At 40.6% G+C, this 23,501-nt stretch overlaps 1 protein-coding gene across 4 annotated transcripts in view; it reads left to right on the forward strand.

Moving 5' to 3' along the window:
- ZFHX4 (zinc finger homeobox 4) overlaps positions 1-23,501 on the forward strand; it is a 180,458-nt gene that overhangs the window by 145,978 nt on the left and 10,979 nt on the right. For all 4 annotated transcript variants that reach the window (XM_032421977.1, XM_032421980.1, XM_032421979.1 and 1 more), the window contains exons 5-10: positions 1,116-1,184; positions 8,867-8,983; positions 15,189-15,322; positions 15,550-15,750; positions 16,298-16,415; positions 17,089-22,476. In XM_032421977.1, the coding sequence (XP_032277868.1) occupies positions 1,116-1,184; positions 8,867-8,983; positions 15,189-15,322; positions 15,550-15,750; positions 16,298-16,415; positions 17,089-22,476 (6,027 nt within the window). The remainder of the gene's footprint in view (positions 1-1,115; positions 1,185-8,866; positions 8,984-15,188; positions 15,323-15,549; positions 15,751-16,297; positions 16,416-17,088; positions 22,477-23,501) is intronic.

A 23,501-nucleotide genomic window follows, 5' to 3' on the forward strand; every position in this document is an offset into this window, starting at 1 on the left:
AGATAAACGTGAGTCTCTTTGGTTGTGTAAGAATTGTGTGATGATCTTTTCAACCTCTCAATACAATCCAGCCTTTTCTCATTTTGAAGACTAGATCACATTGCACCTTTATTTGTATTTTTTTCTCTTATAATTGTTGATTATTTATACAATTATATCTGCATATCACTAAGGAGGGAATTGAGGCTTAGAAAGGTTAAATTATGTACCTAAGGTCCCTTACCTAGAAACTGATGGAGCCATGAGTGGTGCTCAGGCAATTCTGTCTTCTGGAAAAAAAGTTCTTGCCGTTTTATGAGAGATTAGACTGATGAGACAAGGAATTCCAGGTAGGAAGATTGTTGTGGAGGCTACGGAAATTGTCAGTAAAGAGAAGATGACAGAGAAATAGAGAAACATACATGACAAGAGACATTGCCATCCAATCAACAGCATGGGATGACTCAGTGTGGACAAAGAATGAGATGTTGAGGGTGATTTCTGAGGTCCAGTCATTTTTTATAGATACCCCCACAACAGGGAACACAATGGAAGAATGGAGATAGATGAAAATAATGATTTGTGCTTGGGGTTGAGTTTAGCAAACCAGGACATTGTTGGTGCTTCTGCTCTGGAACTCAAATAAAAGATGAGAATAAAAATGTGAATTTACTGACAACTTGGACATATTCTTCAAGTTTCCTCAGGTCCTTATTTTTTTGCTTTGGTCGCTCACATCAGCTATCAAATATTGAAGTGTTCTTTTTTTCTTTTTTTCTTTTCTGCTATTGTGACAGAGAAGTAAAACTATGCTCATGATTTTTGCAATGTGCTATTGTCATTATAACACATGCTCCTATAATGTAGGCCTGGCCAAATATCCAGGATGCTTCCATATTTTGTCTGTACTGTTGTATTTGTTGTGTGCTGCCGACCGAGAATGTGATCCAAGCTTACTACGTCCTGGACTCATTTTGCTAACCACTGTTCACTGGGATGTAAGCTGTGCTGGAGTCTCACCTGAGCTCCAGCTGGTGCTTATTTCTTTGAAAGTCAGATTTGGGGTTCTTGTGATACTGTGACTGCAGAGCTGGACGTGGTGTGCTCATTACTTTTCCCTCTAATGTCCTCTGCAGAAACTGCCTCTGTGGGAGCCAGGACCTGTGAGGAGGATCTTACAGAGCAGCAGTTGAGAGCAACCTCAGGTAATTGGTCTTATTCCTTTTCAAAATTTTGTTTGTTCTAAGTGAGTTACATTTGTTACTCTCATAATTTATGTAATAAATGTATCTCTAGAACTTCTCTAATGAGATCTGATCAGATCTCTTATACAAATAGGTTAAAAGCAAAACTAAATATAAAATGACATATATGCTATATTTGGATACATATATAAATTAACATCTTAAAGAACAAGCAACTTCTGCAGGATAATTTCTCACATCTACATTTATACACTATGAGGTTTCACCTAAGTGGTCAGTTTGTTACAAAGTAGAAGTCAAAAAGCCAGATATTATTTTTCCCCAAATCAAACAACCTAGTTGGTGGAGTTATTTTGGGGTAATTAATGAGTTGATTGGGCTTTGTACACTCAGGTCAACACATTTACTAGTCCCTGTGCTCTGTGTGTTTGTGTGTGTGTATTAAAAAAAATGGCAGCAATGCTTTCTGAGCTGCATTATATTCAGATAATTTAAGAGGAAATTCACCCTTGTTGCCACAACACACCTCATTTATTCCTGGCTCGATCCCAATTTTCAGATTTCTACAATTATGCTATATAATATGATCAAAAAAAAGATTATAAAAAGTCCTTTGCATTCATAATGGGGAATTGAAATACATTTTACAAGTGAAAACATTCCTCCAGTATAAAGTCAGAACTTCTCTCTTTAAAAATTCTTTAAAGTTAAGTTCACCTTCACCTATGCATTCTCATGAACACTTTTTCATTTTATATGTTGTTTTCCACCTACGAAATTGGAGAGCATATTTAACCAGTTCTCTTCCCTCACCTACAGCCCAATCAGAGGATTTCATTAATGATCAGTTTGGAGGTAATAGGCCAAATATCAAGACTATAACAAAAATATCAAACAAAAAAGAAAACACTCCCTGCCAATACATTTATTTATTGTCTCGTAAACAAGGGCACTGCGATCTACACCTTCACCTAGGTCTCTGAGAAGCTTTATATTGAGATACTGTCATGCCTTCTGGACATTTTCACAGAGATATTCTATAGGGAAGTCCAATATAACAAATTCCAAGTGGAATTTCTCATGTTTGCAAGACTGTTTCTTCTCCTCCATCTTAACTGATGCCATCCTGCTATAAACGTAGTTATCCCAAGTAAGAAAACTAGGAATCCTCAATTTTACTCAAAATATTAGTGCCAGGGACTGTTGGACGTAAGTCATGAATAAGACAGATGACTTCTCTCGTTTTTTTAGACAATATTTCTATACAAATAAAGAAGTTCTATTCAGATTGCCGTGAACATAATGGAGGAAGTAAAAGAGGTAATGTGCTAGAGCAGAGCTTCTCCAAGTGTGGTTGCCATACGAGCAGCATCAGCACAACCTGGGAATTGTAAGAACTCACGTTCCTGGTCCCCATCCTACATTTACAGAACCAGAAATACTGAGGATGGGGTCTGGCAATCTGTAGTTAACAAGCCCTCCAGGTGATGTGATTCCCACTAAAGTCTGAGAATCCCACCCGTGTTATAGGTGTTGAGCATTTTTAGAAGCAGTGGTCAGAGAAGTTCCCTGAGGAAGTGACAGGTCAGCTGAGTCCTAACTAATGAGAAGGAGCCAATTACACGAATCTGGAGAAATGCCTTCCAGGTAGAGGTGGAAAGAAGTTGGTGATGTTCTCAGAAGAGAAAGAAGGCTAATGTCTCTGGAGAGAGGTTAGTGAATGAGTAGGTGAGTAGCATAAGGTGCAGTCAGAAAGGTAGACAAAGGCCTGGTAATTTCAACCAGAGTAAGAAGTTGGTATATGATTCTAAGTGAAATAGGAAGTATGGCAGGGTACAAGCAGGAGACTAGCTTGATTCTATAGGATGTGCAGCATAAATTGTTGGAAAGCAAGAGCAAGGCTTATCTAGTTATTAGACCATTTCAAAATCCAGGTAAGAGATTAAGTGTACTGGCAATGGAGATGTAAAGAAATAGATTTAGTTTGTACTAAATATTTTGGAATTTGACGTAATAGAACTTGCTGATAGATTGTATGCATATGAGAAAGAGAAGAGTCAAGGAGGACTCTTGCTTTTGGTCAATGGCGGTGGTACCACTAACTGAGATGGGCGAGTTGAGGGAGATGGGGGAGATTGGTGGCAGAGTGAGTTGTGTTGAGGGGGAACCAGAAGTTCTAATTTGGGCATATTAAGTTTGATATGCTTTCTAGATATCCAAATGGAGATATAAAAATTTAAAGTGATGGATCTGGATGCTATCATCTAGGCAGATTATTATTTTTCCTCAAGTTAAACTCCTTTTGTAGATAGAGAAGAGAATAGGGCTTCGGACCAATGCTGGAGACACCCCGATATTTAGATTTTAAATGGAGGAGGCTTCAGCAAAGGGGAATAAGAGGGAACTTTCAGAGACATACGATAAAAATCACAATAGTGTGATGCAATAAAATTCAAGAGAGGGACATTTTTTCAAGGAGAAGGGCATAGTAACTTTTGTTGAGCAAGGTTAAGTAATATGCAGATGGAAAAAGTGACCACTGGATTTCCCAGCATGGAAGTCATTGGTGACTTTCAGAAGAGCAATTGATTGGAAGCCAGACTGGAGAGGGTTGAATAATGAAGGTGATTTAGTAGAGAAAGAGAAAATGCAAACAAACAAACAAAACCACCCAAACCAGACCAAAATCAAACCAAACAAACGAGTACTTTTAAAAAGTTTTATTAAAGGGGAATAGAATGGGATAGCTTCTGGACTCCTCTTCTTCTCACAATTTTGCTTCCTAAATTAAATTTAGTGTTCCAACTAATAAGTCTTGCCTGTCTTCTATATTCCAGGCACTGTTCCAGGTGCTTCTGGCAAAGAAATAAACAAGATAATTACTGTTTTCTGTAAAGGTGTACCTATCAGGGGAAGTAGGCTATACACAGATAATTTTCACACACTAGGATAAGTTTTTTGACATCAATACATAAGAAAATAAAAGCAATAATTAATTAATTAATTAATTAAAAAATTTAAAAAAATGTACCCAGAAACATTAATCTTTGTTCAACATTCAGGGAAGAGTTTTTGGAGAAAGAAGTAATTAATGATACTAGTAATAATATAGCTAGCATATTTTAGTACTTATTTGTGTTAGGCTCTGTGCTCACTGATTTTTCTTCATTTATCTTATAACAAACCTATGAGGTAGGTGTTACTAACCCCATTTTTATGGATGATGAAACTGATATTTCCCAAGCTCGACTTGAAGGAAAAGTGGGGGTTATACAGTGGCAAAAAAAATTGTTCTAGGTAAGACAAAGAAATATAATGGTATATCTTGGAGGAGGAGGGCATTAATAATGGTTACGTGTTTCTGGAACAGTGGTTCACACAGTATGGCTCTTGGACCAGAAGTATAGCATCACCTGGGAACTTAGAGATGTGAATTCTCAGGCCACATTTTAAACCTACTGAATCAGCAGCTCTCGGGGTGGAGTCCAGCAATTTGTATTGTAACAAGTCTTCCACGTGATTCTGATGCCCTAAAGTTTGAGAAGACTGTTTTTGAAATTAAATGCTGGGTAGGAAGGGAAGAAAGATGAGACTGGGGTGGTAGACAAGGACCAGGTATCTTGAAGGTATTCTTGCCATGTACAGAAGATGGAGCTTTTTCTTTGTAGGTGATGGGTAGCGCTCTTAAGATTTAAGTAGGTAAGTTAGATGTAAGTAGATCAAATGGAGGATAGATTTGGATGGGGTGGGTCTGTACAGAGAGACAATGGAGAAGGTCAGGAAAGAATTCTTAAAAGCCAGGTGTCTAGAATAGAGACTCAATATCTAAAATTAAAACTAATATATGAAATGTTTAAGTTATTATTCTCTGTTTCCTCTTTACATGATTACTCCATGGGCTTAAAAAGTATGCAGTGTTTTCCTTAGACAACTCAGACGGTTCCCAAACACAATTGTAAAATAAAGCAATGGGAACCAAGCACAACTGGCTGGAGCTTAGATCAGAGGGCTATTACTGAAGTAGATTTGCTTAAAAATTGTATAATTTTATAGAATAAATTAATAGTGATTTTCCAATTATTTTCTTATTATTCCAATGGAAGTATTCTAAGCTAGTCACTCAAAAACCTTTCTTTCTTTTAAATATAGTTTATGTGTATGTGTAGAGTAACTTATAAGATCATTACGTGAGGCGTGATAAAAATGCTAGGGGAAGTTATTGTAATACACCTGTATAATATGAGACTACAGTAGTAGTATTTTGTCTTCTTCCTAGTATTTTGAAACATTTAAAAATAAAAATGTATTATCATTTATTTGAAAATTGGGAAGTCCTACAGGACCCTAATGCACATTTTAAGCTTAAGTACATTCATGTCATAAAGTTTAGCATATGAATACTGTATTTTTTATATTCCATAAAGCAAAAGCATAATTAAAATATATATATATATATATATATATATACTGTGAATTCAACAGTATAATGAAATGTTATTATTATATATAATAGTGAGGAAACCTATTGATGAAAATGAAAACTCCTTTAGCATCTTTATTTTGGAATTTTATGTAACTTAGTGTCATTATTTTGCAATTTTATGGAATGGAATTTTATGGAATTTTCCTTAGTTTTAAGGCATTCCTTTAATACATTAATATTACATATTAATACCTTAATTATACATATATTTTTTTTCCAATAAAGCGCCTTACATTTTATGGCATTTTACAGTTGAGGAAATGTGGTATTTGAAAATTAGAATGTAGACACCCCTTCCTTTAACCCCAAATCCAACCTACAGTTTTCCTAGAAAGCTGTTTCTCCTCATTAATAGTCTTGACTCTAAAGTCTCTTTATAACATGAATATCAAGTTTCTTTTAAAAGCGCTCTTTAAGAATGAAAGTGAGCTTTTTTTTTTTTCTGCCTTGTATGAAACTTTATGGTGTCTATACGTTACCCTTTGATTATTTTTTGCATGATTAAAAATTTGCAAAGTTCTATGGCTCCAAAGAGCCTACCTGTAATAAACAGCTTACGCCTTCCAAACCACAAAACAGGGCTGAATTGCTTGAGCATTAGAGCTAATTGCCTGCCTACTTCAAAGGAAGAACCAGAAAAGAGAGAGGGGAAAAAAGTCACAGAAGCAGAGGTAATGCGGGCAAATCCACCTCGAGAGGTTATGAGTTGTGGCTTGGAAGAGCCAAGCAAAGTTATGGCCTCAGAACTGCTGTTTGCGATTAAGTTGATGGGGAGAGTCTACCCCGCAATCTTTCCCTGCTGCTGACACAGAGTCTTTGTTCACATTCAGATTTCTCAAACTGTTGCCAGGGTCAGGCTGAGGTCAGACACCACAGTGATGTATAGAAGAACATGTCTGGGAATTTCTCTCACACTTAAAACACATCCTGGAAAATGAGGAAGACCCTGCAAAAACTGTCTGATGAGACCCAGATTATACTGTAGTTTTTTTTTCTTTTAGTACCTTCATAATTTTTGTGTTCTTCTCCTGACACACTATATTTTATTAATGTGAGTTGCGATAGCCCTTACAATTTTATGTCCCCTCAAGATAAGGACACTCGGTAGCACTCTGACACTTCATTTTCCAGCCCTGGGGGAAAGGTCCAGTAAATCTACTCAAAGAAGTCTTGCATCCCTTCCCCAGGATGAGTTGAAAAGTAATTGCCATGCGCTGTCGTAGGTAGAAGGCTTGACACTGGATGTCACGTCACATGTGTGGACTTGGCAGCGAAACGGCCCAATCCAGTCATGACCTCAGCCTTCCCACCTCCCCCCTCCAAACCAAGCCGGCCATGGTCCCCACCCAGGCTGGCCCCTGCCCGGACGAGGGGGCCTGTGTTTGATCAGTAATTATCACTGATGGGGCAAAAGCAGGCTAGAGCCTTAAGAAGTGTTGATTCTCTCCTCTTAAGGTAAAAATTTCACAGGTATTTGCCTGAAAGGGAAGCTTCCCCCAAAGCCCTCAGATGACTGACCCCCTCCCCCACGGACCTCGGCTCACTTTTGTGCAGTGGCAAAGTGCAAATATGGAATCAATGGATTTGTATGGTGCCCTTTGAGGACTCACAGTTGAAACAAGCTCTTATTTCAGATAATGTTCTTGTTTCCCCCATTGAGCCCAGAACTGCCCCCTTCTGTTGTATCCTGCTCACACAGTTGCAGAGCCGGGCTGGCAAGTGAGGCACTAAATAGCAATTTTTTTTTTTGTGTGCTCAGCTGCTACATATGACAGTGGATATTTCATTCTGCTGTCAGAACATTATTAATAAAACATGGGGTGTGGAGAGGGCCACGATTTCCCCTTTCAATCACTATAGCATTTGCAATGAAAATTTTATGCAGTGTGTAATATTCAGTTAATGCTTGACACTTAAAATGTCCGTAGCAGCGTTTTGTATGGTTATTGAAGGGTTAATTGTATCATGTTCTCAGCATAAAAGCTCTGCTTATCCAAAAGCAAATAGAAGAGTGTATGCAAATGTGTGTCGATGACCTTTTGCCTTTCCAGGGTTAATTTATATGGTCATTAAAGATTTTATGAAATTGAGCAGCCTGGTGCTTCAAATCCCATTTTACCTTCTTCTCCTAATTTATGTAATTCCTACCTGAACAGGGGGAATATGATTTTTATTTTTTGTGCTGCAATGAAAACAGCATGCCATGCTGTGGGGAGTTGCGAGCCTGGTTATCTGGCATTACTCAGATTGCTAAAAATTCATTAAAATGTGACATCAGCACAGTGAGAGACAAATGATCGCAGGATGAAAGAGAACAGTGGGCCTTTCACGGATTAGTGCTATACAGACCCAGCACAGAGGTAACTGCATAAACAGATTAATCCACCAGCAGCGGCATGGCTAAGATTTACAGAATAATTAAATAGGGTTGAGTTACTATGAGGATTTCCATGTAATCTAGCTGGTGTGAACCCGTGAATGAGGTGTGGGGTGATGTGGTTGTCATAGAAGAAGTATACCTTCTTATGCTGTCCAGTGCCCTGTATAGCTGCCCCTATAGAAGACAGACACGCACACGCACGCACACGCATGCACACGCGCACGCACACACGCGCACACACACACACGCACGCACACGCGCGCACACACACACACACACACACACACCCCCCAATGTAACTGAAGTTTTGAGATCCAACTCAGACAAATTCCAAAAAATTCCCCTGGGGCCTGGGGACTGAAGGCAGGAGTAGCACCTGTCTTATGTTTAACCCGTCGTGTTCACATTATTTCGCTAAGAATTTTTTCCAAGAGTTTGGTTTGCTCTGTCATCTATCCAAGGCCGTGGAACAGTAGCTCCATGTAGTTTAGAAGTTTTACTATTAAAATGACAGAATTGCCTTACACCTATTCTTAAACCTCTTCTAGCTTACCCATCCTGGAAGTGATTTCTTCTATTTTAATTTAGTACAGGCACATTTTCTCAATGGATGTGAAAGAAGTTACTTGAGATGACTATTTGCATTGGTACGGTCAGCAGGTTCTAACAGAGACTTGAGAATAAATTTGTGTTCTCTCTTCAGAGTAGAATGTCTGCAGATGATTCATAAATAGCACAGTTTTTAAATCGTCACGTTTATTTTAGTGGGCACCCTTCTGGGGTTTTCGATCCTACTGACAGGTCTCCTTCTCTTAACAGAAGAACAAAGTGAGGAGGCAGAAGGAGCTGCTAAGCCAGCAGCAGTGGCTGAGGAGGAGGAGAAAGACACAAGTGAGAGAGACAATAGTGAAGGCAAAAACTCTAATAAAGATTCTGGTAAGACGCTAGCATCCTTCACCTTTCTTTCCTCCACCCCATGCCTTGCAATCAGCCCTTCCGTCACCCCCACCAAAGCTTATTAAAAGCTTTTATTCATTTTAAACTGTCTGAACATTCCCACTACTATTCATTGCATGTGCATTTTGCATGTGATTTCTATCAGTAGCCTCCCATTGACCTATTTTTAATCATAACCATCTGACAGAATAGATGTGGATAAGTTGAAGAATATTACAGGACGACCAGCGAGATTATTTTTTAATCAAATCAGTTTGTGTGCTTGTAATTTTTTAAGCGCCTTTCATTAATCTTAGCTATACTTGTGAGTCCTCTGATGGCATATTAATTTTTCATAAGCACAGGATTAGATATCACTTGAATTTTTTCATCCAGTCACATGCACCCCCCCCAAACCACGTAACCCTAAAAATAAATGTTATTTTTCCTTGCTTTTTTACAACTTACACTCAGGAATTTGCTCTTTTTAAGGGCATCTATTTGAGGCATTTCAAACAAAGTCCAGTGGAAAAGTTTACAGATGATTCAGCCTAAGAAAGAGGAAATATCATTGAAAAGGGATTAGGTGCTGGGTAATTTTGATCTTCTAGAATAGACAAATCCCAGTAATGAAAGCTACTGTCTTTGAAAACAAACCTTCGTGTCATGACATTTACTTGTGCACAAACAAACCCTAGGCCAGCATCTGGTGTGGATACCTAAGGCTTTTTCTGTGTTTGATTTGGCAAATATATGACTTCATCCATGCTTTGTATGTATGAGATGGAAATCTATGGTCGCAATGAATATTACATTGGCTACTTTTGCTGCACGCTATACCTAGTTTTATTATGTTGGACTCATTGAAGCAGAAGAAGTGCGGAAACAGGTTCAAGCCTATTAGTTTCAGGTGCTCATCTATCTTTTCCTTGAATTCCAGTGACAGCTGCATATAAAGAAGCTTGTTTCACTATGAAGACATTGGGTTGTGCAGAAGTATCATTTTTACGTGCAAGTTTGTTTAAGCCTGAATTAGCCCAAATTTGTCATTCGGTCTCTGCCTGTCTAAGTGTCGCATTCCCTTCAAAAAGTATTTGAAGGGCCCCTCTACTCCCCGCCCCCCATCGTTCAATGCTGGGTTTCTCTCAGGAGTCCAGTGAGAAAGCGCCACGTAAATTTGCGTCTAGGACCGAGTGGCTAACATATGATCCTAATTTGATTTAAACAAAGAGGATCTAAGGTTGGTATGGAGCCTAAAGCAGTGTAAAAAAGATGCCATAGCTATGTATTAGTAAACTGGCTCCTGAGGTTACTGATGAGGGATTTGAAATACCTAGTGATCAGTTAAGGTCAAAGGTAGCGCCATCTAAACCTCATTTTGAAAATAATTGGAAATCACAAGGTGGTCAGTTTATTCATTCTCTAGGATGGGCCTCATCAAGGTTAGCTGTTTGGCTACTTCAGGGAGGGCAGGCTTCTGTCTGCATTCATTGGTGTCCTTCTCACAGTCGTACCAAAAGACATTGCAAAGCATGTCCCTCCCATTCTTTAAAAGAAAGTGTAAAACACACAGGTAGCACATTAGTGGTAATTAAATAAGTGCTCATGTAATACCTAGGCATATGACGTTACGCTTGGCTTTAAATATCTAATGCCTTCCAAAGAATGGATTCTGGGAATCTCTTGAAAATGGATCCAATCTTACCGTTGAGGAAGGAGTCTTATTTGGAACATACCACAGATGCAGGGGCTGTATGTCCACCAGCACCGTTTACCACTCTATATAAATAACGGGCTCAATCACTCCCTAATGGCCTGATGAGTTATTGTGCTTTCTTGGGTGCTTAATTGTACCATCTAGACAGGGCTTGAGCTTCTGAGAGAATACAGAACATTGTGTAATGTTAATTGTTTAAAACAATTTTTTATTCCTGCAGAAATGCCTCCCCAGGTGTATCTATAGAAATGAAAATGGGATTTATGCACCAACTAAAAGCAATTACTGAGATGCAAATATTTAGCCCTGAAACCTCTTAGACTTCAAAACGGCTCATTACTGACAACTACCACAAACTTGTAACAAAGTTTTCCACTTTCTAAATTGAATCTGATTAGGTGAAAAACTTATCACGTGGATTTTTTTTCCCTTGTAAATATTTCTAACGATTGAATAACCACTTATGTCTATACTGTTTTTTTTTCCTTATGTCAGTTATAAATGTCAAAAAATAATAGCAAACTCATACATGAACCACTTTTGTAAAGTGTTGGATGGGAAAACAGTGTGACCCCACTTTAACACAGAATTTTTTTAGACAGGAAGGAATTAACACACGTTAGGAAGACTGTGTTTGTGTAAGCTGTTGTGCTGGGTTGCTGACATTAATCTCTAGGACTGCAGCTTTCAAAATGAGACTTGGCAATATGCAAGTTATATTTGTTGAATATTCATTCATAATAGAAAAGCCTCCTAATGCCTCATTTATATTGTCATTTAAATCTAGTGCCACTTTAGATTAATTATAATCCAAATTATAGCTCTGTGCAGTACAAGAATTAATATAGAGTTTATCCAGATTAATACATTTGCATTGAAAATGTAATATGTCTCTGCCGTGGCTAAGGGGACCACTTTTTAATAAGGGAGTAAACATGAGCAAAGATGGAAATTAACCTTCATTATTGCAATTAAAATTATCCTTTCATTCTAGTCTCATTAGAAAGAATACTGTACCAGTAATTATAATTTAGACTTATTTGTAGTTGAATAACATCCTCTGTTATATTCAAGTTTTGTAGTATTCAAACTTTATCAAATACATTGATTGATAGATAATAACTCAGTTTTTTGTTTTATTGTTTTTTTTTCCCCCAGATTTGCTTTGAGTACATATGTGTTATTGGATTTTCCTCGCTTATTATGAGTATAAACCACCATACAACCTTCCGTATTTTAGGGATTGGAAAGTATTAAGTAGGCAGCATCTGAATTGAAATGAATTATGTCATTTTTATATTAGCAATCTCATGCAAGCTAAATAATCCCATAACTAACAGATAATCATTGGCTCATCTATTTGGCAGTACTTATTTGTAATTAGATTTCATTTTTTAGTTAAAGTGCATTAAAATGGCATTGTTTTTTGAGAATATCGGGAGGTCTTAATAACACAAAATGAATTGTGCTCTCATTTCAAAATTTTGTCTAGGGTAACAAGCAGGGTTTACTTCAAATAAAGTTGCAGTCATAAACTGTGAGTAACCACAAACTTAATCAAAACTTTCCAAAATTGACAGGTCGCTATTTAATGTATTTCTAGGATAAGACAATTCAGAAAAAGATCCCAGAATTGATGCCCTATAATTTATTTTGTAGGCCATAATCCTTGAGATAGTACCCGGTTGAGTAGAAAGGCATGAGTGCATAAAATGTAACTTCCATCATCTTTGCAAGAAGTTCTGATGCCCTGCCTTATCCTCAGGAGTCTGTTTTTGTTATGTTATTGCATCTCAGCTTCCTCTGCTTCTTCTTATCAATGGCATCTGCTTCTGGGTGCCTAGCTACAACTGAGTGGGGTGGGAGGGGAGCTAGCCCTTATTTATAACTTCTTTTTAATTTAAAATAAGATGATCTTTAGGAAGCCCCTAGCTTGCATTAAGATCATGGTTTAATTAACTAAGTTAATTAGCCAAAAAATATTGAAGTTGACACATATATTGGGTGGACTACTATAGCCAACAGTTACGGCAGTGGCTATGAAATAATGACCCTAAAATTGAACTCTTTACTTCCTCGATGCAATGTGGAAGGTCCCTAAATTAAAAAACAAGCATATTGTTGATGAATATTAATAAGGGTAAAAATAAGAACATGGATTAATTATACCAAATATTTACACCAATCTATAACATAGTCTAAGTAAAATGTTTCAAACCTCAAAAGCAATGTTTTCTGATCCTTTATAGTACCAACATTAGAATATATATGCTTATGAAAATAAGGCCATAGCTATAAATTTAATAGATTTAGAAGTTTATGGAAGGTTTATTCTATATCTGATGTTCCATAGGGCCTGCAAGCAATCAGAGTCATGGAAATTATCTTTTAACTTGTGTGTGACAGTTTTTGATAGCATGGGGAATTGGACCAACTTATTATGTGGTCACGTCTAATTCTACCATGTACACAAAAGAATGATAAGGGGATATGACATAGTATTATTCTCTTAAGGGAACATATTCTTACTCACTAATGGGCAACTTTTTAAGAAACATCTTTCAGTTTCACAGGGAAAAGCAACTGATAGACGTTTGCTGATTTAAATGACAATCATTTTATAGAACTTGATCTGACACCGGAGGGAGTACATTTTATTTGCAGAATACTGTATGGCATATTGTCTTCCTAAATGTTTATTTTTAACACTATTAAGACAATAGCACAAAGGATGTTTTGTTTTGAGAAGAAAAAACATATTTTTTGATGCTAGAATTAAGTATGAGATACACATTCCTGTTTTGAACTATCTTTTGGATACCAAATACTTGGATATTGCTTAATAAATGTAATGAAATTCTTCAGTCCATCTCAAATTTAAGTTCATTCAAATACAAATATGATAAATTATTTTTTCAAATATTTACAAAGAATCTAAATTTCTCCAAGGCATGTGTGTATATAAGACAAATGTACGAATTCAAATAAAATCTGGTGTTTGTAAATCTAGAAATCAATAGCAGTGTAATTTGTTGAAGGCATAGCACTAATTCTGTACCTAACCACAAACCTCAAGGGGATAAAATTATTGTCATCATGTCATTAAAATTCTATTTTAATTTTGGTCTCCTCAGAGTCACTCTTACTTTTAAATTTCTTTCTGAATTTGAAATTCCTAAAATTATTTATATGGTAGAAAACAGGCATCTCTATTCAGGACAGAAAAAGAGCATATTTTTTGGTTCATTTTTACTTTGTTTCCATAACATCCTTGACCTTATTTTTAAATTAAAACTGGGTTATTCTGCAATAAGGTGCAATTTGTTCATTTATATCAACCGTATGTGGATTGAAAAAAAAATCAAGATAAATCTTCATGCACAGCATACAATCAGATTACGCCTAGACTCTATATTTACGCGGGGTCTGATAGCAATCAATGGTTTAGCTTCATTGCATTTCAAGATGTATTTGCACCCAGTTGTCCAGTGATAGTGTCCTCACCCTGGAAATAATTTAGTTGCAAATTGACTGGAAGATGGTGAAAATTGAAAGTTAAAATTAGAAATACTCATAATAAACAGCAGAAAAAAGGTCAGATGATGCTGCGCTATGATGAGATTGGAATGGATGGTAAATGAGGTTTTGTGTTTGTCGTGAGATGTATGTGACATGCCTACCCAATGTCGCTGTAATATCCAGCCTCACAGAGGAGATTATCGGGAAAATTGATGCTGGAAAGAATTTTCTGTTAGATTGGGAAATTAGAATTGCACTCTTTTCTTTGATGCGTGTGACGCTTCTGCTCATTACATTGCTCATCTAGGCAAAATTCTAAACCATCTTTAACACCAAATATTCGGATTAACCTCATAAAACAATTGTCTTCTTGAGGTTTGGACCATAATGTTATGTGTACAGCCAACTGCTGAAACATCTAAAATAAAGTGCAAATCACAAAAAGCAGTGACAGATATGGAACGTATAGTAAATTTTTAAAATCCTGTATTCACCATGTAAAAATATTATTTTTATTTCTGAATTATAACTAGTCAGTTTGTCTTGGTATTTTTGAAATGTGTTCAGCGTCCAAGAATTTTAGAAAAGAGATAAGTAATTAAACATTAGTAAAAGTAACTATTTTCTAAGTTAGCATTTGTGAATGGGAGTAGATTAGCTTTAATGTGATAAAGGCATTCTGAGACACCAGAGAGCATGTGTTATGGATGAATCTTTCAAGGTCACCTAGGGTTATCTAAACATGAGACAGGAGTACATTTTAAAAGATATTTATAAAGCCCACTTAGTAGATAAAAAGAAGTGTGCTTTTTGCCTTTTGAGATTCGCATCATTTAAAAGTGTTTGTCCAGTCATTTTTATGATTCCGTGGATTTAGAGTCAGAGCTATTCGAAAAACATACAATTTTTCGGAATTTGATGTTGTGAGTCTTTTAAAATTGAGGTGTTCTATTCTTTTTTGGGAATCAGGAATAATCACACCAGAAAAGGAGCTAAAAGTCAGTGTGGGAGGGGGGACCCAGCCACTCCTGCTGGCGAAAGAAGAGGATGTTGCAACAAAAAGATCAAAACCTACAGAGGACAATAAATTCTGTCACGAACAGGTAAAAATGTTTTTTCCCTTTGCTGTGTACACCTGTTTTTATTGTTGTTATTGTTGTTGTTGTTATTGCTCCTGATAGTTTTAGAGCCCCAAACGAGTTCATGCTGTTGAAACGTATGTAGACAATTGTGATCAGCAGCACAGTTAGCTCTTGGTGTTACTTCTCATGTTCTGAAGTCATCCGAGCCCATCCACTAACGGCGGCCATGTTTATTCCATGTTCTCCAGTTCTTTCAGTGTCCTTATTGTAACTACAATAGTAGGGACCAAAGTCGTATCCAGATGCATGTCCTGTCACAGCACTCGGTGCAGCCCGTCATCTGCTGTCCCCTCTGCCAGGACGTCCTCAGCAACAAAATGCACCTCCAGCTGCATCTGACGCATTTGCACAGCGTGTCTCCGGATTGTGTGGAGAAGCTGCTTATGACAGTAAGGAGCCCAAATGTTGCTGCGGGTGTGACACGATCTCTCTAAAAGTATCAACACGAAATCTGTAATTATTGGTTGAGAAATTTATTTTTTTCTGACTACTTAAAGCTCTCTTACAGACTGTGTTCTAGAAATCACAACCGAGGCCCATTTATTTGTCGTCTCTTTTGCTTACGGAGAAAGAAAATATGATACGAGGCATAGCTTATTCAGTAACATGCTTTACTGTGTTACTTCTGCATCTGTAATGTTAATTAAATGACTCCTGTGGGCACATTACGTTTCAAACTTTCCTGATTGTCATTATAAAAAAAAAATAGGCCGACAAAAACCTTCAAATCGTATTTTTTAAAAAAGAAAGGAATGCAGCATTGCAACAGCATCGATCTAAAATTCGAAGGCATAGCCTTGGCCTGTAAGATCCACAGAATGCGCCCCCCCCTTTCTTTTGGGAGAAGGGAAGTGGGATAGGCTACTGCCCAGTGACAAATGTGATGGAGTCTGATGTCTGGGCTCCATGTGACACGAACCCCTTCGGTTCTCACAGGTGCCTGTGCCTGATGTGATGATGCCCAACAGTCTGCTACTCCCAGCGGCCGCCTCGGAGAAATCAGAGCGGGACACACCTGCGGCCATCACAGCTGAGGGATCTGGGAAATATTCAGGTACGCCAGCCTGGGCGCAGGATCTGCGGAAAACACCCTCAGGGGCTCGCATGTGTGGTGATGTTCCAGGATTATGACTACCAAAGTTTTTTGGTTTTGTTTTTATAAAAAGCATGGAGGGAAAAAACTATGGTGTTTCCAAGAGCTGCATTTTGCAAAGCACATTTAGTATCTGGTTCTCTGTAACTGCTCCTCGGAGACCTAAGTGTCAATGACCAAGAATGTTCTGTGTGTTCTAATTCCTGAACACTGAGGTCATGGCCCTTGGTATCATGCTGACGGCAACATACTATACCTACCTTGAGCTTGCTTTTTTTTCCTATCCTGGAATTCCTTGAGGTCAGGGGTGATTTCTTATTCACCTTTACATCCCCAGCACCCAGTACAGTGCTTGGCACATAGTAGTTGCTCGATAAGTATTTCTTCAGAGACTCAATTAGGGGCGCCTGGGTGGCTCAGCCCATTAAGTGTCTGACTCTTGATCACAGGTCCTGAGTTCAAGCCTCGCATTGGGCTCCACGCTGGGCATGGAGCCTACTTAAAAAAAAAAAAAAAAAAAAAAAGACTCGATTAAGCAGAAATCTTTAGAGGTTCCTACTTACTACATTTATTGGCATTTAAGCAGTAGGCTTTCTTCCCTGTAAGCTACATATTTGTGCTTTCTTCTACACAGGCGAAAGTCCAGTGGATGACAAAAGTATGGCAGGTCTTGAGGATTCAAAGGCTAGCGTGGAAATAAAGAGTGAGGAGCAGAAACCAACAAAAGAACCCATGGAAGTGTCAGAATGGAATAAAAATAGCAGTAAGGATGTGAAACTCCCTGACACTCTACAGGATCAGTTAAGCGAGCAGCAAAAAAGGCAACCCCTCTCTGTGTCGGACCGCCATGTTTATAAGTATCGCTGTAACCACTGCAGCTTGGCTTTTAAGACGATGCAGAAGCTTCAGATACATTCCCAGTATCATGCGATTCGGGCCGCGACGATGTGTAATCTCTGCCAGCGTAGTTTCCGTACATTCCAGGCTTTAAAAAAACACTTGGAAGCAGGCCACCCCGAACTGAGTGAAGCCGAACTTCAACAGCTGTATGCCTCCTTGCCCGTGAATGGCGAACTTTGGGCAGACAGTGAAACTCTGGCGCAGGACGACCATGCGCTAGAGCAGGAAGTGGAGAGAGAGTATGAGGTGGACCACGAAGGGAAGGCAAGTCCTGCGGGAAGCGATAGTAGCTCTATTCCAGACGACATGGGCTCTGAACCAAAGCGGACCTTACCTTTCAGAAAAGGGCCAAATTTTACGATGGAAAAATTCCTCGACCCATCGCGCCCGTATAAGTGTACAGTGTGTAAAGAGTCGTTCACCCAAAAGAACATTCTCTTGGTCCATTATAATTCAGTTTCTCATCTGCATAAGTTGAAAAAGGTTTTGCAGGAAGCCTCCAGCCCTGTTCCCCAAGAAACCAACAGCAGCACAGACAACAAACCCTACAAGTGCAGCATCTGCAATGTTGCGTACAGCCAAAGCTCGACGTTGGAAATCCACATGAGGTCTGTGCTCCACCAGACCAAGGCGCGGGCTGCCAAGCTGGAGCCCAGTGGCCACGTGGCCGGTGGGCACAGCCTGGCAGCCAACAGTAGCGCTGGCCAGGGGATGTTAGATTCCATGAGCTTAGCGACAGTCGGCAGCAAGGATACCCACTTAGATGCCAAAGAATTAAATAAAAAGCAAAGTCCGGAATTACTCTCCGCTCAGCCTCCACATCACCCACTGCAGTCACCAGCACAAATCCAGATGCAACTCCAGCACGAGTTACAGCAGCAAGCTGCGTTCTTTCAGCCTCAGTTTCTAAACCCAGCCTTTTTGCCTCATTTCCCTGTGACCCCGGAAGCACTGTTGCAGTTCCAGCAGCCTCAGTTTCTCTTTCCGTTCTACATCCCTGGGACAGAGTTCAGCCTGGGGCCGGATTTGGGCTTGCCGGGCTCGGCCACATTTGGTATGCCTGGCATGACAGGAATGGCTGGATCCTTGCTTGAAGACTTGAAGCAGCAGATTCAAACCCAGCATCACGTTGGCCAGACTCAACTCCAGATACTACAGCAACAAGCACAACAGTACCAGGCCCCCCAGCCCCCACTGCAGCCCCAGAAGCAGCCCCCACAGCCCCCGCAGCAACAGGCCGTGAGCAAGTTATTGAAACAAGAGCAGACGAACATAGCCAGCGCCGAATGCCCCATCATGAAGGACGTGCCATCTTACAAGGAGGCAGAAGAGATTGCGGAAAAGCAAGAAAAGCCAAAGCAAGAGTGTACAAGCGAAGGTGAAGGACTCAAGGAAGGCAAAGACACGAAGAAGCAGAAATCCTTGGAACCGTGCATCCCGCCACCCCGAATAGCTTCGGGGGCCAGAGGAAACGCAGCCAAGGCTTTACTGGAAAACTTTGGTTTTGAACTGGTCATTCAGTATAACGAAAACAGGCAGAAGGTCCAGAAGAAGGGCAAGAGCGGTGAAGGTGAAAACACTGATAAATTGGAATGCGGAACGTGTGGTAAATTGTTTTCCAATGTCCTTATCTTAAAGAGTCACCAAGAACATGTCCATGGGCAATTTTTTCCATATGGAGCACTAGAAAAATTTGCTCGGCAATACAGGGAGGCCTATGACAAGCTTTATCCAATTTCACCACCTTCACCAGAAACTCCACCTCCACCACCGCCACCTCCCCCTCTGCCTCCAGCTCCTCCACAGCCTTCCTCCTTGGGTCCTGTAAAAATCCCAAGCACGGTTTCTACTCCTCTACAAGCACCACCACCCACACCCCCGCCGCCGCCACCACCACCTCCTCCCCCGCCTCCTCCCCCGCCTCCTCCCCCGTCTGCTCCCCCGCAGGTCCAGCTGCCTGTTTCTCTTGACCTTCCACTCTTTCCTTCCATTATGATGCAGCCCGTGCAGCACCCTGCACTTCCTCCCCAGCTCGCCCTGCAGCTGCCCCAGATGGACACTCTGTCTGCGGACCTCACTCAGCTCTGCCAGCAACAGCTCGGATTAGATCCCAACTTCTTAAGGCATTCTCAGTTCAAACGCCCACGGACAAGAATCACAGACGACCAACTGAAAATCCTGAGGGCTTATTTTGACATCAATAACTCTCCGAGTGAAGAACAGATCCAAGAAATGGCGGAGAAGTCTGGCCTCTCTCAAAAAGTTATCAAGCACTGGTTTCGAAATACGCTTTTTAAGGAACGACAGAGGAATAAGGATTCCCCGTACAACTTCAGTAACCCTCCCATAACTGTTTTGGAAGACGTCAGGATTGATCCACAGCCCTCCTCTTTAGAACATTACAAATCGGATGCGTCATTCAGCAAAAGGTCTTCTAGAACGAGATTTACTGACTACCAGCTTCGGGTTCTGCAAGACTTTTTTGACACCAACGCTTACCCAAAAGATGATGAAATAGAACAACTTTCCACGGTTCTCAACCTGCCCACCCGGGTTATTGTTGTGTGGTTCCAGAACGCTCGTCAGAAAGCACGGAAGAGTTACGAGAATCAAGCAGAAACTAAAGATAATGAAAAAAGAGAACTCACTAATGAGCGGTATATTCGAACGAGCAACATGCAGTACCAGTGTAAAAAGTGCAATGTGGTTTTCCCCAGGATCTTTGACTTGATCACGCATCAGAAAAAGCAGTGTTACAAGGATGAAGACGATGATGCCCAGGATGAAAGCCAAACCGAAGACTCCATGGACGCCACCGACCAAGTCGTGTACAAGCACTGCACCGTGTCTGGCCAGACGGATGTCGCCAAAAGCACGGCTGCCCCCGCAGCAAGCTCTGGCTCGGGGACTAGTACCCCCCTGATCCCGTCCCCCAAACCAGAACTCGAGAAGACGTCTCCAAAACCTGAATATCCCACAGAAAAGCCAAAGCAGAGTGACCCCACACCCCCTCCTCAAGGCACCAAACCAGCCCTGCCATTAGCATCGACTTCCTCAGACCCACCCCAGGCCTCGGCAGCTCCGCCGCAGCCCCAGCCACCAAAACAGCCCCCACTCGTCGGAAGGCCTCCCTCGGCCTCTCAAACCCCGGTCCCTTCCAGCCCGCTGCAGATTTCCATGACTTCTCTCCAGAACAGTCTACCTCCACAGTTACTACAATACCAATGTGATCAGTGTACCGTGGCCTTCCCGACTCTGGAACTCTGGCAGGAGCACCAGCACATGCACTTCCTTGCTGCTCAAAACCAATTCCTTCACTCTCCATTCTTGGAAAGGCCCATGGATATGCCCTACATGATATTCGACCCCAACAACCCCCTGATGACCGGACAGCTGCTGAGCGGGTCTCTCACGCAAATGCCGCCGCAGACCGGTTCCTCCCACACCTCGGCGCCCACGACGGTCGCTGCTTCCCTCAAGCGGAAAATGGACGATAAAGAAGACAACGCGTGCAGTGAAAAGGAGGGAGGGAACAGTGGGGAGGACCAGCACCGCGATAAGCGCCTGAGAACCACCATCACCCCGGAACAACTGGAAATACTCTATGAAAAATACTTGCTGGATTCCAACCCGACCAGAAAAATGCTTGACCACATTGCACGCGAAGTGGGGCTGAAAAAGAGAGTCGTGCAAGTCTGGTTCCAGAATACGCGAGCTCGAGAAAGGAAAGGCCAGTTCCGGGCGGTGGGCCCGGCGCAGTCCCATAAACGGTGTCCTTTTTGCCGAGCCCTGTTCAAGGCAAAGTCGGCCTTAGAAAGCCACCTCCGCTCTAGGCACTGGAATGAAGGCAAGCAGGCAGGTTACAGCTTGCCTCCGAGCCCTCTCGTATCAACCGAAGACGGAGGAGAGAGCCCTCAGAAATACATTTATTTTGACTACCCGTCTTTGCCCTTAACTAAAATTGACCTATCAAGTGAGAATGAATTGGCTTCTACGGTGTCGACACCTGTTAGTAAAACAGCAGAGCTGTCGCCCAAGAATCTTTTAAGCCCGTCTTCTTTTAAAGCAGAATGTTCTGAGGATGTAGAGAACTTAAATGCCCCTCCTGCCGAGGCGGGGTATGATCAAAATAAAACGGATTTCGATGAGACTTCGTCCATTAATACAGCCATCAGTGACGCCACCACAGGGGATGAGGGCAATGCTGAGATGGAAAGCACCACGGCAGGTTCCGGAGACGTGAAGCCGGCCTTATCTCCCAAGGAGCCCAAAACTCTCGACGCTTTGCCAAAACCCGCAACCACACCCACCACGGAGGTTTGCGATGAAAAATTTCTCTTCTCTCTCACCAGCCCCTCCATACACTTCAGTGATAAAGACGGCGACCACGACCAAAGCTTTTATATCACGGACGACCCCGATGACAACGCTGACCGCAGTGAATCATCCAGCATCGCTGACCCGAGTTCGCCAAATCCCTTTGGATCCAGCAATCCTTTTAAATCCAAAAGCAACGATCGACCAGGTCACAAGCGTTTCAGAACCCAGATGAGCAACCTTCAACTCAAGGTTCTCAAGGCTTGCTTCAGTGACTACCGAACTCCAACCATGCAAGAATGTGAAATGCTAGGGAATGAGATCGGTCTGCCCAAACGCGTGGTCCAGGTGTGGTTCCAAAATGCAAGGGCAAAGGAAAAGAAATTTAAAATTAACATAGGGAAGCCTTTCATGATTAATCAAAGTGGAACAGAAGGCACCAAACCAGAGTGTACCCTCTGCGGGGTGAAGTACTCTGCCCGCTTGTCCATCAGAGATCATATTTTCTCCAAACAGCACATTTCAAAAGTGAGGGAGACCGTCGGGAGCCAGCTTGATCGGGAGAAAGATTACTTGGCTCCGACCACCGTTCGACAGCTGATGGCACAGCAAGAACTTGACCGTATAAAGAAAGCCTCAGACGTGCTGGGCTTAGCGGTACAGCAGCCAAGCATGATGGACGGCAGCTCCCTCCATGGCATCAGTCTGCCAGCATCCTATCCAGGACTCCCCGGCCTCCCTCCGGTTCTTCTCCCTGGAATGAACGGTCCATCTTCCTTGCCCGGATTTCCACAAAATTCAAACAGTAAGTCATTTCAAGGCGAGTCAGTCTAATTCATTAATTAACATTAGGCAGCTGATCACATGTAACCAAGAACAGGGTATACGTTTGGATCTCTTTTAATTTCAGTAAGTGACACCTTTACCTTATTGGGAATATATATTTCAGTGGCTATAATTAAGAACCAGGAAGTAAGTCAAGCTGAACGTATGCAGAAAAATAAAGACTAGACAGGTCATCGCAGTGTCTCAGAAATATATTAATATAATTTATATCATCACATCCTTATGTCTTAAGAGAAGTATTCCTTTTATATAATTATTTTAATACTGATTTCAAATGGCATTTTAGCACAAACATGTGGCATAATATTCAATATACGTATTAATAAAGAGAAGAATTAAATAATACCTTTTTTGGATCTTAATTTATGTTCTTTCCAAGGAGAGAGTTTGTTTATTTGTTTGTTTGTTTGTTTGTTTTGGGTTTGCTTTTTTCTTCTTCTTAAGTGCCAGGAAGTTCAAAAGTTAAGGGCCCTCTAGATACAGGAATTCACCTACATTACACCTAGCAGGTAATAAGCTTATGTTCAAAGTTTAACTCCTAAAAATATGACTTCTGTAATAATTTACAATTTAGCATTGCTATAAGATTCTGACTTTTAGGCACCCATTGTTTCTTGCTACTTCAATAAATTTACAACCTTAGAAATATATTGATATTACTCTATGACTTTCTACCCCCACCACCACCCCACGTCTATAACTAAGTCATAACTAAATTGTAAAGCTGTTTGAGGCAACCCCAGATGATGAGTCCAATTCTGTGTTCATCAAGAGAAAGCTAATTTATGCAGTTTAGATTTTGTGAATAAGAATAGGCATCCAATTCTATTGGGTGGAAAAAAAGTCAATATAGTGTGCTAGGCAATCACACAGCCAAACATGTAAGGAATGTTACATGTTTTATTGTTTAATGTGTTATACAAACCTTACTATGCAAAGTAGAAAAAAGGGCTCTCATAATTTTTCCTTAAAGTAAGTTTTATT

Source organism: Phoca vitulina, unplaced genomic scaffold (genome assembly GCF_004348235.1).
Source record: "Phoca vitulina isolate PV1807 unplaced genomic scaffold, GSC_HSeal_1.0 scaffold25, whole genome shotgun sequence".
Lineage (NCBI taxonomy): Eukaryota > Metazoa > Chordata > Mammalia > Carnivora > Phocidae > Phoca > Phoca vitulina.